This window comes from Porites lutea, chromosome 5, assembly GCF_958299795.1.
Source record: "Porites lutea chromosome 5, jaPorLute2.1, whole genome shotgun sequence".
Classification (NCBI taxonomy): domain Eukaryota; kingdom Metazoa; phylum Cnidaria; class Anthozoa; order Scleractinia; family Poritidae; genus Porites; species Porites lutea.
Window position 1 is genome coordinate 29,950,685 of NC_133205.1, and position 20,425 is coordinate 29,971,109.

General features: G+C 39.0%; 2 protein-coding genes across 2 annotated transcripts; both read right to left on the reverse strand.

The window, feature by feature from the left end:
* Positions 1-1,200: 1,200 nt before the first annotated feature.
* Positions 1,201-5,101, reverse strand: LOC140937064 (D-inositol 3-phosphate glycosyltransferase-like). Its single transcript, XM_073386595.1, has 2 exons — positions 3,893-5,101; positions 1,201-3,072 (listed from the first exon to the last, which is right to left on the reverse strand). Exons 1-2 carry the CDS (start codon positions 5,016-5,018, stop codon positions 2,603-2,605), a joined length of 1,596 nt encoding a protein of 531 aa, XP_073242696.1. The 5' UTR covers positions 5,019-5,101; the 3' UTR covers positions 1,201-2,602.
* A 5,475-nt stretch (positions 5,102-10,576) lies between these two features.
* Positions 10,577-13,807, reverse strand: LOC140938209 (D-inositol 3-phosphate glycosyltransferase-like). The gene is made up of 2 exons (XM_073387725.1): positions 13,720-13,807; positions 10,577-12,455 (listed from the first exon to the last, which is right to left on the reverse strand). The coding sequence occupies exons 1-2, from the start codon at positions 13,805-13,807 to the stop codon at positions 11,278-11,280; spliced, it is 1,266 nt and encodes a 421-aa protein (XP_073243826.1). The 3' UTR covers positions 10,577-11,277.
* Positions 13,808-20,425: the final 6,618 nt, after the last annotated feature.

Below are 20,425 nucleotides of genomic sequence, written 5' to 3' on the forward strand. Positions count from 1 at the left end.
TCCCAGTCTTGTCATCAACAGTTTTCTGTCTCAATCAACTAAAAAAAGGAATCATCCTAGCAGTGAAAGATGTACTAGGGCTTATCTCTTTCAAAAACACTCTGACCTGTTCAAGTTTTGACTATGAGTTCAAGTTATTGAGAATGAGGTTAAAAACTTAACATTAAAATGTATTTGAAGAGCATTACTACATGATTTACATACTAGCTGATCACAATTTCCCTCTCTAAAGCCCAGTTACCTTTACAGATCTATTATAACAATATTGTATTCTGCCTAATATAATCTACACATGCAAACAATATTATTGTTGTGAGCGATTTCATTACAAAGACTTGCACCAGCCAGAGCTCTAAGGGGTATTCTTTCATGATAGGACTTGTTTGCCTGTGACTGTTGTTACCCAGAGTAGATTATTGACAGCACTTAAGGAAGTTTATACTCAAAATTGGTTATGATCATGCAGTTTTGCATGCAGTCTATTTTGATCTTCACTGAGGTAAGAAAACATACAGGTGCTGTAAGTCTATCAGGCCACTTCCTCTAGCTTGGAGTTTACTAGAATAACCTACTTCTCAAAAGCTATTGAAATGTCTGAGTTGGCAGGGGCGTAGCCAGCTTTTTAACGTCTTGTAGGCTTCGGTGTTCCCTAGAGGCTGCATCTAAGCCTTTTTCCACAACCAAATACAGGGGTATTTGAAGGAGGCTCTATAAAGTTAAGCTATTTTTTCAGGCAATAGTAAATAGCTACTCCCTCAGCAATACTGAGACCCTGTATAGGTATTCCTGAGGAAATCAGTCACAAACAATTGCTATTGACGAAACAACAATCTCAGAGATTAAAGTGACAATCACATCACCACTCCTATTTTTTTGACAAAGGTAGTTGGGTGATGACAGCAAATAAATCTGCCAGAAAGTGAGGTGCCTAGTTTTTGTTTTGCTTAATAAACCTGTTGCTTTTTTATATTTATTTTCTCATTTCCGTCATCATCGTCATTGTGGAGTAGTGTTACTATGCAAAATAATAATATTCTTGACATGCTAAGATTTTCTTGGAAAACTGATAAATGAAAAATGTTACAACAATAACACCTGCAGGTACCCATAGAGAGGCTCAATACATGCCATAGTGCTGGTTCTAAAACTATTTACTATGACATAATGATGATGACTATTATGTTGCTACATACAAGGCTGTGCTCTGAAAAAAAACAAATACAAAAACTCTAACCTGTGAAATAGGGTTGCCCAACATACAAAAATATTCTTGTTAAAAAAAACCATGAAGATTATCTTCTAGCTTAAGGCAAAACAAGTCCCTACACGTGTAGAGAAGGGGAACTTCTAGAACACAGCCCTGGAATCTATTATTTTAAAAAATCTAGTCATTTGGTTTGCAATAAAATTAATGTTCGCCTCAGTTTTCTAAAACTTTTATTCTACAAAAGTGGCATTTAATGATGCCTGATAAACCACTGACCCATTTTACTACCCTGTTTACAGCAAGAAATCATTTTTCACCAACTGATTTAGTCTATTTCATTTTGAAAATAGAATTTAGCGAGAAAAAAAAAAACTAACATGACAGAATTAGATTTTAAAAAAATGTATACTGTGCTTTGCCAACGTTCTCCCACTTCCAGTGCCTTTTCATGGTTTCTGGTCTAGAATGACCCCAGGGGGTATCCTGCAAACAGAGCCTCCTTTTGTCTTCTTGATCGGAGAAAAGGAAACTCTGCCCGAATCATGTCAAACCTTTAAGGTTGCCACAGCCCAAACTTCTGAACTAGTCAATCTTGTTTCCTCATGTCAACCTGGTTTTTTGGAGTGCAAGCATCTGTTTATTGAAGAACCGATGACCAGAGAACACTGTAGCAAACACACGCCTATTACATGTAGGCCTGGGTTTGAAACTGTATCCTAGCAACATGCCGCACACACTTAACAAAGATCTTACTCAATTCATGCAGAGTCTTTCTTCCAAAATCAAGCAAGCGAAAGAAAGGCTGTGCTGGCAGGGTACCCAGGGGGTGACTCCTTCAGCAAACTAATCTGTGTGGCTTGCACTTTAATTATTGGCCCACCTTTTGGTCTCCTTCAAAGGAGGAAGACCAAAAAGGCATACTCCAGCAGATTGTGGTGTCATTTGCTTTTATTTTATCTGGATATTTCTTTACCCATAACCCTGGATATCTTTATGAGAAAGAATATTGGCTTTGCATCCTGAATACCTTAAGTGAGACCAAAATCTGCAATTTCTACCCCTAAGTGAGACAACGAGCGTGAGCATCTCCAACACTTTTATATGGGAGTGCCCCTCTCCCCAAAAAGGAGAATGAAATACTGTTAAAGACGTCAAATAGTGAAATTGTATACCCTATTTACACTCAAGACAATGAAAAACCATACCCTGTTTGGCCGCACATACCCTTCTGGGGCAAAGGAGGCCACCCTCTGGAACTTGCCACTGAGGGAGAAGTAAAGCATTTAATTATCTTTGCTGTGTAGTTATACTTAAGTGTCACCATTACTCCTCAAGTAAGCAATAACTACATGATCTGATAGATCAGTAAGCTCTTGAAACAAATTCGTTGTCAGATTAAGTATGGAAGTTCTGTTCGTCTACCCAGTGCTCAAGAGTCTTTGCCACGTCCCATCGTTCAAGGTCCTCCCCATTCAACAATTCAATCAGCTTTCCCACCGTTGCTTCACCACTTGCTAAAGACCACGACGTCAGAATTTCATCGGTGGGGTCATCTTTCGACTCAAAATGGCGTATTTGTTCCCTTGAGAATCCAAGTTTCTCAGCAAGAATCCTGAAGTCATCAAATTTCTCATCTCGCTTGACATTCAACTGCTCACAAATCTGTTTATAAACTTGCACAGGCAAGTCACGCACTTTAGTTGACAATACATGACTTCTCTTTAAGGTATCTACCTGTCGGGCCACTGCCATTGCATCCAATCTATCACGACCACTCACATCTTGGTTTGACTCTTGAATACTTGGGTTGATATCCTCATCAAGAAACCTTCCATCGACCCGGTCAGCTTCAGCAATAACTCTTTCTACAATGACAAAAGGGAAGTGACGTGAATCAATACCATCTTTTCCAGATGCCACTCGGGGCTCGAAATTAATGGTAACCAGTTAACCAATGGTTAGTACATGTAGTGTCCAACAATTCCTTACTAAAAATGTGCCGACCGAGCAACCTGACATGGTTAGCAAAAATTACTGTTAAATAAGTAGTTTCATTGATAGAAACTCTTCTTGCAAATGAACATTAATTTTGGTCACAAAAGGCTGATGTGTTTCTTTTCTCTTCACGTATAAAATTGTTTTCTATCTTGAACAAATTGTCGAAAAAGATATGCTTACAGCATGATTGAACAATACGAAAAACATAGATTTCATGAAACTCAAGGTGACCAAAGGTAACCAGGCTTTTGTTGGATGGGGAGATCAGGACACAACCTTTATATACCTCCACCATCTCGTCTTTTGCATTTTTGGAAGTGGCTTGTTCGTGTGACCTGTTTATTATACAGATAAGATGCAAAGATCCTTTGATAGTTTTTTTCAGAAAATTATGGTTGCTGCCCAAAATTTGTGAATAGGAAATGGAAGATCGAGAAACCTAACAACGAACAAGAGTAGTGTCAAACACTATGGAAGGCTTCCTGAAGCAGTACAAAGAAAAACACAGTAAACAAGAAAGAGGAACTTTCCGAGAAGAATTGAAATTGAAATTGAATTCACCTGGTTGCATTTTGATGAGTCTAAACAAACAATGTTTTGAACCAATCCATCCATACGTTTGCCCCATTTACTAGCACAATTTTCAAAAACATAAATAAACATTTTACATTGCTGCACTTTTCATACCCTGATTTTGTGCTACCATCTCTGAAAATATTCTCAACAAGTGGTCAATTTGTTCCTCCCACAGAAATCTTGTTGTATATTCACTTCTTAGCTGCTCAGCATGAACGTGGCAAGTCTTGAAGCCCTTTTCCCTGACTTCTTTGATCTTATCAGCCCAAATTTTTGGCTCATCAGAATCAACCACATGGTTTCTACCAGAGGGTAAACTCTTCAAGGCAATGCCAAGCCCACAACTTCTGCTGACAAGGAGGGGAAGACCAGCAGAAATAGCCCTGAGACCACTCATTCCAAAGCCTTCTGTTCTTGATGGCTTGATGAGAAGATCTACCTCACAAAGCAATTTGTGCCACACTTCTGTGGTCCCAGAACATCTCCGCACTGTCAGTTGTTTCACATTGATTCCTTCCTCATACATGGCTTGCTGAATTTCAGCGATGTTATCATCTTGGAGTACAACAAGAATCAGATGATAAGATGAATCTTGCAGTAGATTGATAGCTTTAGCTGCAATGTCACATCCCTTGACTTTAAAATACTTGGCAGAACCACTGATCAGTATACGGAACTTTTCACCTGTATCCCAGGACTTGGTGTCTGATGACTGACGCACACCTAGAAATTCACTTGAAATTTTTGGCATGAGGGTAAAAACGCTATCCTGTTTACCACAGTATCGCAAAGCTGCCTTGTAAGCTTCTGCAACTTTTGGGCCCACAGCAACAACAAGATCAGCCTTCTCACAGAGTTTCACCTGTAGCTCATGTTCAGATATTGGTTCGTTCACAGCTGCCCTTGAGGCTGCTTTTTGTGCATATTTTTCCAGTTCCTCACTTACTGTATGCACAACAAGAACCCACTTACAGTTCTTAGTGTCCTTAATGATCTGAGCTTGTCGCCCAACATCACGCCCATAAGAATGCATCATCAAAATGTCAATGTTTAGATCATCAGGAGGATAGGCCAACAACTCTGTTGGTGAATAGCCAGAAATGAATTTTGCATCAAAAAGGTCAATATTTAACTCCCTGGCATGTTCTCTTTGCTGCAGAGTGTTTCCTGGTACAAATCCAGTGACAAGGACTCTATCATCCAGAGCCAGTGTACTTTCTAATTGGCCATTCACCATCTTGTCCCATCCTTCAGCATTGGATGCAAGTGTAATTCTCTGTATAGGCACACCTAGAAAGCAAATTAGAAAGCTTAGAAGTACTTAAATGAAACCCCTCAAAAACAAGTACAACAACAACAACAGCAACAACAAAAACACTATTACAGCACTGAGTTTTGATAAAAATGGAACAAGTTCCAAATAGTGTAGCAAAGGTACTGATACAAAATTCCACAAACTACATTACACTGCCTGCACATGATTTGACCTTTTGTTGACAACACAACAACCATTATGGGGCTCCCGTTCAACAGTCATTAAACAATCCCACCTCCATTATATCACACAACATTCATAAAGCCATTCAACATGTTGAACATTGTTGGACATTATACCGTCATTTGCATCTAAGCATGGATACGAGACAAAAAAAACATGTTGTAATAGGGTGCCAGACATCATGTGTTTCGTCGCCAAACATTTGAATTTTGACAGCCGTTAAAGCAAACTGCCACGCCAAAGGTAAGTTGTTTATTTGTTTTTGATCAGCACGTTCCGCTGATTTTGTTGAGCAAAAACAAATCAAGTCGACAACAGCTGCCTACTCCAAACTTCGAACGTTTGGTGCCAAAACATGTCACTTTTGCACCCAATAAATTAGAACACGTTTTTTCCTCACGTGTACACGCTTATAGATGCAACCGACAGTATTAAACGTGAACAAAGATTAACTCTATTCCCTGGTTAAATGACAGTGTGGAGTTTCACAAAAACAGTAATTCACTTGTATTTATACTTTTCTTTCAAGTTTCGACGCCATCAATGAAGATCAGTGGGGTCCAAAAATATCCGCATAAAACCCACCTGTTGGTTGTTTATTTGAAACTAGGGTATGTGACCGGTCACTGCTTACTAGACCTGAGGGCAGAATTGACAGCTCCAAAACATTTTAACCCACACATTTCTCTCACATCCTTACAAGAAAAGCCAGCCCACAGGCTACAATAAGATGCAAAGATGGGGCCCTGTATTTGTACTGCACAGATCGATCTGCATATAAGCCTACATATAAGCTTATAGCCACAACAAGAACTTAAAAAAGTATATGCCGGAAGTGCTAGCTTGGATGAAAAGAGAATTGTAATGAGAGCATTTTTCGCATTTTCTCAAAGTTTCAATGTTTGGGATGAAATAGAGGAACTTAAGTGCCTTTAATACACACAAGCCACGTGTAACATTACTAGAATGAAGACTGAAAATACTTCAAAAGCTTCATTGTATTCCTTCTTTAAGAAGGAATAATTCCCCGTACACGGTACTGAAAATACACAGCATATTTTTGTCTAAAGCTACATTAATTACCAATCTGTTGTTACCAAATTGCTAAGCTAGAAACTGATACTTGTCTCACTGAGAATATAATTACCATTCAAGCCAAAATTTAAGCCGCGAGGCTGCAGACATGGTTGATCATCTCTCAAACTCGCCGCCATAACTGCATTCACGCCAAAAGGCCGCAAAGGTCTGTGGGACAGGGATTTTTCCCTTTCTCATGATGCGAGGGCGGGGCGGCTGCGAGATGAGACTACGAGGTCTAACCTGAGATCATACCCAATTTTAGTATCTCTTCCCCATTCTTTCTTACGTTTCGGCTTGGCCCAGGGGACGATGTTTACCAAGCGAATCGAATTTGCACGTGTACTTGAAGGTCGGGTGTGTAGCTTTACCTACCCCACGCAGGGTGGAGCCCCGAGAGGGGACTGCCCATAGCAAAGTTTGGGTAGAGGGGGTGCCTCGCACGGCCTCCGAGACCTCCAAACCCTGACAGCCTGACGGTAAAGAATTGCTCATTTCCCATAAAGTTTAAGACAAGAGACCTTATTCTACTAACCTAATTGGTTTTGTTTTGCATACACCCTGTTCATTTGACTTGACAGAAACCAGATTCCTCGCTGGATGGCGATTTCCCCGAATTTGCACAAGTGAGCCTGAGTTTGACCTATTTAATAATAAGTTGCCGTCAGGCTCGTGTTGCCGTATAATCTTAGAGATATTTATATTTTGAATAGTCAACTTCATTCTTATTCTACACGGCGAAGCAATAATATACATAGGCAGTATTACAGAACAAACTATGGCTATGATTCAATACAGTGTAAAAGGACGAAGTTGAACTCCATTCCAGAAGATTTAAAGAACACAAAATCACAATATAGTATAAAAAGGAAATAAATATTTTTTCACAACAGTGTTTAGACAGTGCTTAATGCTGTGGAAGTTAAATTCTTGAAATCAATTTATGGTTAGATTACGCTACACGTGGCGTCCAGACCTGATAAGAAAACATAATAGATAATAGGAGAACCTTGAAAAAACCCGTCAAAGTTTTCTAGTTTCCCATGTATATTGATGTAATTATATATTTGTTCAATATAATAAAGTTTATGTTGTTGTTGATTGGTAGAGAAGTAAAGGCCCTCCTCCCTTTCCCTTTCATCCCAGGGAAAACTCCACAAAGTTTTCAGTAAGAAGGCTCCGTCTTGAGGTCCAGCCCCTTACCCTTTTCAGTATACATCTGGGCAGAAAAGCAGCCCCTTTCGTATACTTTCTATTGACAAATGGTACCCTAACCCCCGTCACATACCTACAATCCTGGACAAAATTTCTTGGGACAGCAGCCCTGAGGAGTATAACAGCAGTTCTATCTGTATCACAAGTAATGTTGGGAAAAGCAGTGCTGTCCTTTGAAAAACCGTTAACCCCTCCCCCTTTCCCACCCAATACAATGTTGAAAGATCAAAGAAATTGTGCTTTGACGGTTTCAACACTGTTTTCGGGGTGGGGAGATGCACTGTTAGTCGCGCGCGAATGTTAATTTAGCGTGTGCTAAAAGGCGTTGGAACTCTATAACTGTCCTTTACATCCCTTTTAACTGCTGTAAACGCACTGTCTTGAAAAAATCCAGGGGATAAATCACAACACCAGTTCTCTCGACTTTTTTACAGCCATAAAATGTATCTTACAGACCAATATAGCAGATGTCCCCACCCTTTCACATACCTAGTGAAATCCCTACTCTCTCACATACCTGAAACATGAAAAAGGGAGCCTTCCTGCATAGGCCATTATAGAGGGTACCCCTCGGGCTTTTCTCCTCCTCCCCCTCCCCTTTTCTGTACCTGCCATTCAGGCTACAGCACAGACCCATTTAGGCAAATAAGAGAGTGCCCCTCGGGGAGCTTTTCCATTGATTCTTTCGTCTAATGAGAAAAGAAATTACCGCAATCACAGCCTGCTAGTGACCTATAGGTCTTTTTCAGGTTAAAAGTTCATTCGGCTTTGGGACGATCTACCCACAATCCTTTGATTATCATTTCTCTAAGGTGGCCAATTACAAACCACTTAATTAAAGCAAATTTTTGTGTTTCAACCAAGCCCCAAACAAAGCAGCACCACAGTTTCTTACGGCCTCTTACTTGCGATTACATCCGTGCATCCAATTGGACATTATGGCTACGAAATCTCTATGTGGAAAATTATTAAAATTAGCCCATTAGATACCAAAGCAAGTTAAAGTGTAGCCTACTAAAGGCTAATTTTATTGGCTGAACATTCAATCTCAGTTTTACATATTTTGCCCATGCACAACCTTTCCCCAAGGTCCTTACTGATTTCTTTGCAAAAGCCCTGGGGAAGAACTGGGAGAAGGGTTCATGAACTGAAATCAGTGAGCAGACTGTATTCAGCACATTTCGGGTTAAAAGAACACTTTTACCGCAATAAATTCAATATCATTGTAACTTCAGACATTATCTTTATCTCCCCTGTACTAAGATTAAATTTATAACCTTTACATGTTCAGTCTATGTTCTCTGTTAGCTAACAGGACTACAATGCACGGAATAATTTTGCCATCTGTTTAACATACACTTTATTGATCTGTTGACAAAAAAGTTCCTTCTAATGACTGACTTTAATCTCTAATTTAATACAAAACTTCACTATAGATCATTTTGAACTACATGTGATAGAAACTAAATTTTCCTATGTAACAGGATTATCAATAAAGTGGCATGCCTGCATTTAAATCCATTCACAGTTAATGGAAGTAGAACAAACTTTCATTCACAAACTTTGGTCCTCACTGGCAATTTTGTCTACAGATTTAAACTTCTGCACCAAAATGCTTAAGTTTCAAATAATGTTCGTGGTAATATGAAACGTTCTACTTTTCCCTGAATGACTGTATTATATTCTTCAACCTACCCCCCCCCCCCCCCACCCCCCACCCGTGCAGAAAGTTTTGAAGGTTTGGATCTGGCCAATCAACAGGAAAACAAGTGTTGAGAACTCATGATCAGTATTCTAATGTTCAAAGAAAAGTAAAACAAGGTAAAAATAATCCTTTGGTAATAAATATAATTTTAGTTTTTGAACTAATATAAATTCTACATGTACATGTCTAGAAAACTAATAAAATAATATACATTATTATTATGGGACACTGTTTTACATAACTTAATACATTGTATTATTGTCCCTCAAAGTTATTTTAATTTTAAAAAACTAGACTATAATATTAATAATTATGAACTATATAGTATACTATAGTACTATAAAACCTCTAAACTCTTTTTTTCTAAACACACCACCAAATTTGATTGTAGTACTGATTTTACTTTAGATACTACTGTATCATATCAATTCGATCAACATTTCAAATTACATTATGAAACTTAGCTAAATTTCAGCGAATATTTTGCACTATTGCAACATACATATACAGCAAACCATGTTAACACGGATACTGGGGGGGGGGGGGGCATAGAAAGTGTTGGTATTAATAGGGTGTCCGTGTTAAGCGGGTTGAATTTTAGAGAAAATGTAACGGATTTCTATCCCCAGGGACAAAGCAAACTGTCCATAACAATGAGGTGTCCGTATTAAGCAGGTGTCTGTAGAGCATGGTTTGGCTATATAATGGCTGTGGTCACACTACAGACTTTTTACCTAGGTAAACACGACTTGTTGACAGTTTACCTAGGGAAACTTGATTTTTTAAGTGTGACCGATTTGTCCCTAGGTAACTTACCTCGGGGAAATTTTATCCTCTGGGTCTTGGATATGTCTCGAGAACAATAGAGTTTCCCTTGACAGCTTCCCCAAAGCAATAGCTAGGGAAAAATGAAATACCGAGGTTGCTAGCCAATAGACGCTCATCGGCAAAGGTCTTGATGACAGAACCGGACATAGATCACGCTGTGAAAGAAATTTTTGGGGCACGAGTCATCCACGTCTTTGCCTTTCTTCACCTTGCACATTGAATTAGCGCAAGAAATAACAGCGAGATAAAAGAAAAAAACATCTCTTTGATCAGCTAGATCCCTGCGCATTTTGGCATCTTGAATTTACGCTCCAAAAAATTCAACTGGCGTGAAAACTTTGGGAGCCGAAATCAGTAGTGTGACCTTCCCAGTATTTTTACCTAGGTAAAACAAAACCCGAGATGAATTTACCGCGGGAGATTTTGGATGAATTTGCCCTAGGAAAATCGGTTTTACCTAGGTTAAACTCTGTAGTGTGACCACAGCTATTATAACGGAGTTCCAAGATGAAGAAAATTTGAGAAATAAAATTTTGCCGCCTGTGTGTAGTGAATAATTTTCCTGCATTCACTATAGGGCAGCAAACAAAATAATGTAACTGTATTCTGTCAACCCGGGCTTCGACTTCTTGTCTACACTGGAAGGCAGGAAAGGTCTATTATGACCTCACTAGATCGCATGACTGACAACCCTGTACACTGCAAGTTAATTGTCACAAGAAGAAGATGCTCACCTGGGAAGCTCCTCTCAAAAGAAAACACTTTACAATTTGAAAGGTATTCCTGGGTTATTTCCTTCAAATTCATCACATGATCTTTACTGTTTTAATTGACTGTGTAAACATTTTGCTGTCATATCCTCCATGTATGACAATACTTAAGATATGCAATTCAATGTGGAGAAAAATTAATTAGATCATTATGAAGAAGTGACTGATATGAAACTCCATGGCACTCCTTCTAATTTGTCTGACCCATAAATCAAAAGGAGAATATGGTATTAGATTAGACGTCACACAACTTACATGTATTTTAGAGCCTCGACATTCCACATATCCCTTCACAGTCATTATTAGTGCTCTTAAATTTAGAGTCACATTTATACAAGCTGACTTTACATACATGTACATGTACAATATACAGGACTGTCATTATTACACCAGTTATATGTCCTTACTGGCCATGGACCATATCAAAAAATCTGTCCACCAGCTTTTCACATTGTTCCTTCCACTTATATTTTATCATGTATTCCTTTTTCAGTTTTCCAACTTTTGAGCGAAGTGCCTTTGGTTCCATGTCCCTGAATGCCCTTATCTTGTCAGCCCAAGCCTGGGGGTCTTCAGAATCCACGACAAACTCTGGTCCATATTTTAATGTATTGAGGGTCATACCTAGCCCAGTATTTCCACTGATCAGAACAGGAACATTGGCTGAAATGGCACGGAGACCACTCATTCCAAAGCCTTCCGTTCTTGATGGCTTGATGAGAACATCTACTTCATGAAGATATTTAAACCATGTTTCTGTGTCCCCAGCCGAGCAATGACGAATGGTCAGCTGATTTAAACTTATTTCTTCCTTTTGCATGGCTTCATAAAGCTCATCATCATCATCTTTAGGCTGTGCAACAAGTATCAGATGATATGATGCATCCTGCAGTAGACTGATAGCACGAGCTGCAATGTCACATCCCTTGACATGGAAATACTTGGTGGAACCACTGACTAGTACACGGAAATTTTCACTTGCAGCATTCTCACACTGCCAATTGATACTTGAGTATTTTTCTGAAATTCCAGGTGTTAGGGTAAAAACATTTCCCTCTTTCCCACAGTAGCTCAATGCAGCCTTGTAGGCTTCTGCAACTTTAGGGCCCACAGCAATGACAAGATCAGCTTTTTCACACAATGTCACCTGTAGCTCATGCTCTGCAGATGGTTGTTCTTCAGATTGTTCACTTGACTGTGTTTTCTTTAAGTATTTCTCCAGTTCCTCACAGATTGTATGCACAACAATAGCCCATATACAGTTTTTGTTATCTTTTATAACCTGTGCTTGTCGTCCTACATTAAATCCATAACAATGCATCATCAAAACATCAATTTTCAAATCATCAGGTGGATGGGCTAGCAGCTCTGTTTCTGAATACCCAGAAATGAATTTTGCATCAAAAAGTTTAATGTTTAAGTCAGTAGCCAGTGCTTTATGTTTCTCAGTGTGTTTTGGCACAAATCCACTTAGTTTGATTCTCTCATTGTGAGCCAGTTCTTTTTCTAATTCTCCATTTGTCATCTTGTCCCATCCATCAGCATTAGAAGCAAGTACTACATTCAGTTTTTGTGTATCCCCTGAAAAATTAAAAATATAAACATGACAAGGAACAAAATATTTATCAGTATTACCAGTAATAATAATAGCAATGATAATAATAATAATTAATAATTAACAATAATAATAATAACAAGAGGCTCTAAGTAGTCTATACTCCTGCACAGGGGGTTACAGCATGTACATAACAAAATACATGTAGGTACGCAATGCTACATAGTGGGACATCGAACCTTGCCATCCTACAACTTGGAAAATAATTATAATACAAGAGAAAAACTAATCTGAAAAGTGCATCATAGATCTAAGATATAGGCAATTAAGATGCAGGAGAGAAGATAAGTGCTAAATCATAATACATCATCTTCACTACAAGAATACCATGACCGGTGAATAACAAAGCGAGCAAAAATTTTTGCAGAGAGAATTAAAGGGGCTCTGTGATGGCAGTCCAGATCATTTTGTTTAATTATGCTAATTACTCGCCCTCAATTGCTATTGGAACTTAAAGTAAGCAAAGAAACTACAAAGTCAGAGATTCGAGACAAACATTAATATGACTGTCTTCTGAGCATTATTTTTGAAGTTGCAAACATGAACAGTTTTCAAAAACCCTAATTTCAATCTGTTTCAATATTCTTCAAACACTGGATACAAATAAATCTGTGTAAGCTACAGGCAATATGGACCAAACTTTTCAATATAAGCTTAAGTTTGTGGGATACTAAATAAACAGATTGCATGCTAACGACTTGACCGTAGTTTCACTGTAAACTATTCCCCATTCACTTCGTTGCACGCGTAAGTGACATTAACATTAGTTGTAAGAAAGCTCAGAATTTGTTCAGCTTTTTTTATTTTGCATCTCTAGTGTAATCGGTAAGGTACGATGTTAACTATAAAAAAGGGCAAAACAGTGACGACCTCAAGAAGGTTAATTACAAGCAAAAGGAGAGACGTCTACCCTTCAGACGGGCAAATACACCAAAATAATGCGAAAGATTTATCAGTTATCCCGAGTTAATGATAAAAGGAAATAAGAAACATATTTCAGGAAATAAGAAATACATATATTTATAACATTTTTGCTGTATGCACGAGCGAATGTGCGCTGTCATCCATTCATACACTAGCAAAAGGTACGAACAAAGGAAATAGTGTGTTTTGGTTTAAAAAAGCAGTAACTGAGAATGCAGAAGCGAAAATATTGGGATGGCATCATAATGTTGAAGTTTGATTTGAGATCTCAAACTTTAATATTATGGTACCAGATTTGACACTTACCATTAGATTTATTTGTTCTCAAGGATTCCCTTTTGTCACTTGATCCGGGCATAGGATCTGTATCTAAAGTTTCCGCTACACCAGCCATCGCAGATCACCGCGATAAACCATAAACTTTCTCTCTAGTTTTTGCAACAAAGTTTGCAGCCTGCGTGGGCTACAAAATTTGATGAGCCGGCATGGTTAATTCATGTATGAATGGTGGCCATTAACGAAGAGTCGTCATACATGAGGTGCTACCCTAGCGAGACTAAGGGAGGGATAGTAGGGCAAAGGCATTGTCGCAGGGCATTGTGGGCTTGTCGTGTATATGGCATTCAGCCATGAAGTATTTGCCAATAGTAGAGCGATCGAAACGCGAGCGCGCGTGAAAATCACCCCACGCGAGAAAAGGGGACACGTTTCCCTCAGGAAAATTGGAGGACTACTTGTAGTCTAAGGTCGTCTTAGGCTTCCCAGGCTCGCGACAGACCGTCAAAAAACAGGGCACGTGGAAGGGGTGGGGACAGGGGGGCATTGCCCCTCCCACCTTTTGGGCGAAATTAAAAAAAATCCTTAACATAAAGTTCTTCACTGAATAGGTTTTTTGATACTACAATACGTAATAATAGAGTCGAGCTAATATCAAATATTTGGTGAAAGATGAAAATTATTGTCAGAAATGGGGCGGTAGAAGTACATTTTACGTGCTATTTGTTCAGGTCTTTTTGTGCTGTAAACTGTCGGCGATTTATTTGAGATGAGGCAGTTAAAGTTTTCATTACTTGTGCCATATGAAACCGCTGCATCCGATAAAAACTTTAAAAAGGCTATAAAATTGAGGCCAAAATCAGCAGAAGTCGCACAAAAGAGCAAAAAAAAAACTCTGCGTAACGGGCGTTAACAAAAACATTCTTATTTGGCCCGGAAAGAGAGGCTACGTTTTCTCGGCATGAAGTAGCGTACGAAACATAAGAAGCCTCTGCTCACAGGGTGAGTGTTTGGATGACAGTCTTCGCGGGAAAAATTGGAATGTAATTGGCCTGTTCTGTTCCCAGGACTGGTGGAATTTATCGACCTACATTACGATTAGTTATTGAGTTAAGTTGCGGAAAGTACGAGCCAAAGCAAAAGCAATTAACGGCTTTCTTTCTTCTTCTTCTTCTCGAATTAGTTTTCGTTCAATAAAGACGCATGTATAACGATCAAGTTATCTGTATCATGCAGCCATTAATTTTATCTAGCGGGTTTGTGAATAAAAGGTTTTTCATGATAATGATACAGTCGACTCTTTCTTAACGGACACCTCTATAAGACGGACACCTCCGTAAAACGGTCCCTGCCTTTCTTTACTCCCTCTATTTGACTCTGTATAAGACGGACATCTCGCTAAGACGGACGGCTAGTACCGGTCCCAAAGGTGTCCGTATTGGAGAGAGTTGACTGTATTTCAAACAAAAGGTTTGATTTTAGAGCACTGTCATCCTAGCCAACAACCTACGCAATCCGCCCTGCAAGCAGTAACCATATACAGGCGCTTGAATTGATCTAAACTGATGAACAAGGAATCGGCATGCCGGTCTTGGAACTGCATGGGCAGCAATTTGAAATTAGCGACAGCATTTTTTAGAAAAGTGGAGAACACACTGCAATCAGCTTTGTGACGATAGTACCAACTGGTCTCTTTTTACTAGACGAAATCTGTTCTTATGATAACTAGTAGCTCCATCTAAACGGGCTTAGAGAAGCCTTAGTACTCCCCCCTTCCAACAATCACTTCCCTACCCACTTGAATCCAGCTACTTCAAGAAAATTTCTACGTTGACAGAGGCTATTATGGGTGAGGAACTCATGACAACCTGTTTACCGAGAGGGCAGAAGCATTAGTAAAAATTAATACAATATAGCATTATTTGACATATTTTAGTGGTACTAAAGAAGAAAAACTCTGGCTGTTATTTTTTAGAGGGTTTTTTAATCCGGACAAATGATTAAATGGCATGTGTGCTTCCAAGAGAGAACTCTTGGTGTTCTTATGAAGGCAACTGAAAGTGCACTCATTGCCTACAATATGACAGTGTTAATGGTTCTTGTTTTTGTGTAAAAGTTCTCAGGTTGTTTTCCGAGAGGCTATTTAATCGAAGAGGACCTTTAGACTACTTTATGTCAAAGTCACACAGAACAGATAATGGTTGCTGCTTACATTATAACAGAAATGGCAAGATTCATTGCATGTAAATACGAATTGCAAGGGCATCTGTTCTTGAAGAGACGTAGATTTCAGTGTTAAACAAATGAAAAAGAATCGGCGTTGAGGCCGACCGTTTCTCTGACTTTTTAGGGTCGGCAGGGGTGGGCCATCTTAGAAACTGATAGCCTACAAGAAAAATGAGGGAAATACTTTTGCCGTATTTGGTGATTTCCACACCCTTTTTTCATTTAAGAGTTTCAGAATATTCTTCAATTTTCTTTTTCTAAAAATACAATAACAGGACAACAATGCATTTCTGTGTTCCAAGTTAACAACTGTAAAATAAATGAGGAAACTTTCCAAGAGGCTCTTTACCAAGAACAAATAAACAAAGCTTCAAAGAAAATTCAATAAAGTGAAAGCTCGTTTTCGAAGCGCAAACATTTCTAAATACAACTATTATATTTTTGATAATGGCAGTGGGGTCAAACTCTGGTCATTTTCCGAGTGGTTTTTCATTTGGGAATAGTGATAAGATGGCATGTCAGTCAAGGGTAAAAGAAGCTGAAATTGCACGCATTATCAGGAGCTCGTGTAGTACAATGTCTATGCTTCGTATGTTTTCGCAAGGGGATAGCTCTCAGTTTATTTTCCGAGAGAGGTTCTTTAGGTGAAAGAAGGCTCTTTAGACTGCGTCGACGAAAAATCACTCAGGGCGGACAATGGTTGTTACTTCAATAAAAGAAATTGCAAAATACATTTCTGTACCAGAAGAACAGAAAAACACGCTTTATCAACATCAGGAAAGTCTTCCTTAAGTTCTGCTACAGGACTGCGAGATGACTGTTGCGAATACTTCATCAGCCTCACCGTTCACGTCCTCTTGTGTCTTGACCCTTTCGATTTTAACCGAAGATTACCTTTTGGAGACAAGCATTTTCTTTCTCATGGCCATAGCATTAAACATTGCAAGCTGTCCTTTCACCATCCTAATGAATGTGCTGGTAATAGTGGCGGTCAAGACCAGGCGACAACTGCAAACAAACTATAACGTACTGTTGGCCTGTTTGGCGGTAACTGATCTTTTGGTTTGAGTTTTCGTCCAACCAATCCTCGCAGTTGCATTAATAACTGTCTTAAAAGGCTCGCTCACCCATTACTGCCAGTTTTTTGTTACATTTTCAAAGTTGCTTTTCATTCCTTTTGCCGCTTCTTTATTTCATCTTGCTCTACTTAGTGCAGAACGCTATGCGGCGATGAAGTTTCCTTTCAGGTATCCGGACATTGTAACCACATTTCGGATAAAAATTGCTGTCAGCTTTAGTTGGCTTGCTTGCATTGTTAATGCTCTACCTTACACAGGCGTTATCGCCACTGTCGTAGGGCCAATCTACTTTACTTTTCGTGTTTTGTCTGTTGTAACAATTGTATACTTTCATATTTCCGTGTATATTGAAACTCGGCGCCACGAAAAACAAATCCAAGCTGAACAAGTCTCCCCTGAAGCTCTCGCAAAGTTCTTGAAAGAGAAAAGAGCTCTGAAAACAACGACAATTATTATTGGGGTTTTCCTGCTGTGCTATCTTCCTTTTGTTGTGATTGGTACCGTACGCGGGGATCTATTGAAAAAATCCTTGGTTAGTGTAACCTTAAGTTTACTACAACCATTGTTATTATCTTCTTCTCTAATAAATTCTCTCTGTAACCCCTTAGTTTATTGCTTCAGAAATAAGGAACTCCGAAAAGTGTTTATTGAGTTACTTAATGATTAAATGTTTTGCACTTATTTATTCAATAAAACTATTTATCCTTTAAGAAGAATTTGTTTTCAAATAGTTGCATGCGTTTTCATCGGTCCATTGAAATGTTTTTCGTTCACAGAATCGACACTGGGCCAGTCTTATGCTCGAAAATACCTTTGTCGGCATGCATGTGTCGCAGTGTGTCGCAAGCATTTAGCGACCCATCCCAGGCTCCACTTTCACGCTTAAAACAGCAAGCGCAGGGCGAAATCGGAAAGATCAGGGTGCGAAGCACGGCCACTGGATTTGTGGGAAAGGAAGGATTGGGGTGCGAAGCGCGTCCGCTGGATCTGTTTAAGTCTTCCCAGGACACCACACGCGCCTCATGAGAGTTGAGAGGGACGCCTGGTGACGAGGCAGAAAAGAAGCAACGTTGCCTTTTACCATACACAGATCCGTACACATATATATATATATATATGTATGTCTTTGAGGCGTCTTTTCGCTCTCAAACGAAGCCATCACAAAGATTATCTTTTTACCGCTTTAAAATTGTGTACTTTTTGTGCTTTTCTCCTAGATGAAGTGTAAATGCAAGAAGAAAAAAACAGCAGCAGCTGCAGCTTCTGAATCCTATCAATAGTTAGTCGACTTACTATAACAAGCCACCCATTATCCCAAATCTGAATCAGTATCTGAATGATACGAATAGTGAAAAAAAAGAGGAAGATCACCTAACAATGTATAACCATTCCTTTGGCATCATAACACTTTTAAAGAAATACGTACAAGCTACTATTAGATTTACCGATAAGTGACTTCTGGCAGGAGCCCTAAACAAAGAGAAATAAGCAATAACATGTACAATAATTGTTAATTAAATCCTGCTTCTTTGACGCCATCATTTGCCAGACACGATCGGTGACCATCGCCCTACTTCTTTTCACCATTTATTATAAGTAAGCATGACCTCTTGAAGACTTCTTAGTCCTCTGTGCCGCACTGAGGATTTGCCTTCACGCCTATCAATTTTTCTAAACGTTTCTTCTGCTCAAAACATTTTAGAGTTTCGAATGATATACAAGATATGCCTACATGACTTGGAAATTGCAGTAGTCTGGGTTTTATATATACTTTTTACAAGAATAAGGTGATCGAACGCATCAGTAAATGCAGTGTGTAGTTACCAATGCGTGGTTACTAATACGTTGATATTTCAAGGACAACAAAAAAAGAGAAAACCCTTATCTCTTGGGGCCTGTTTACATGGAGGTGGGGACCTCAGATAGGTGACGTAACATGTGGCGGGTCACCCCACCTATCATGTAAACGTGATCAAATTAAAATGAGAGATAATATGGACAGGCGGGTTACCCCACCTAAGCGGGTTACCTCCCCTACCTGGCGTCCCCCACCTCCATGTAAACAGGCCCTTAGTTTGAGATGCACACACCCCAGGAGTATGTCATTTGCGAATATAAGCGGGGCGTAAGAAATACCATTGCCTTTCCCTCAGGGAAGGGTACTGAAAATCTATTGAGGGCAGTTTCTTTACATACCACTAGCCTTTATAAATAATTCTTGTAGTAACGAGAAAAACAGGACGTAACATTCTATTCTACTTATTTAGCCAGGTGGATGAGTTTAGAAAGCAACTGTTCAATGACTGTTTATTTGAAGGATATTTCAAACCTGTATGTGGAATATTTCTCAAGCCGACATATAAATAAACACAAACTTTTCAGATTAACAACAATTCTTTTAATAAATTATACAATACACACAATGAAGCAACCTTAAATCTCCCAGACGGAAATAAAAAACCTACGACGTAGAAGAAGAAGACCACAAATACGACTAATTTTAACTACAGTCGAACTTCTTTTAAGCGTCACTCAAACCAAACGTTCTCCTATTAAGCTGCCATTATCAAGAACCCGAGCAGATTTTCAGTAAATCACTCTAAGCCACGGCCACAACATTGGCCGCGGCCATCTCCATGCTATCCTAAGAAGTTATTTACGTTAAAGTTAGTTTTTTTTAAAGCCCTATTAAACTACCAGGAGGAGCCTAGGAAGTAGCCAACAGTGAATTGAAAATATTACTGAAAAATAAACGCAACGCTTTCACTGTTCTTTTAAAAAACAGTCACAGATTCGGACTTCAAAGCAACTATGTCATTTTGCGTTATTTATAGACATACTTAAACTCTGATTTTCTGTCGTCGTTCTCTACTATTAAAGATCGAAATAAATCTGCACAAGAGTAAGTAAAATTAAAACTCAGCTGTTTATCTCATGCACTTTTAGGGTTAATAATCCAACTTTCCACTGGTTCTTTTCACCCAAGACGAGTTATAACATTTACAGAAGACAGGTTTTCTTTGTAGGCTGCATAACGTGCGAGGCCACCTTGTTCGCACTTTGACCAAGAGAAAACTCTTTACTTCCTCACTAGTTGCCTGGAGAGGGGGTACTCAAATATCTGGGCTGGTGAAATGACCAAAAGCTGAATATTGATAATTTCAAAAATGCTCCCCTTTTCCTCATCGAAAGATCGGCCGGGAAGCCAAAACGGATACCCTAGCTATTTATAATGAATGAGTACCTTAAAAATCATACCCTCTTAGGGGAACACACCCTTATATAGGGGTACCCCCGGGAAAAATAACTACCTCTGTACGACTAACACATTTTTAATTTAAGGTGATGTTGAAACGACAGCAAACAGCTATATGTCCACTATTTTAATAATTTAAAGGCTATTATAGATGTCTGTTCATAGTGGATTTCCA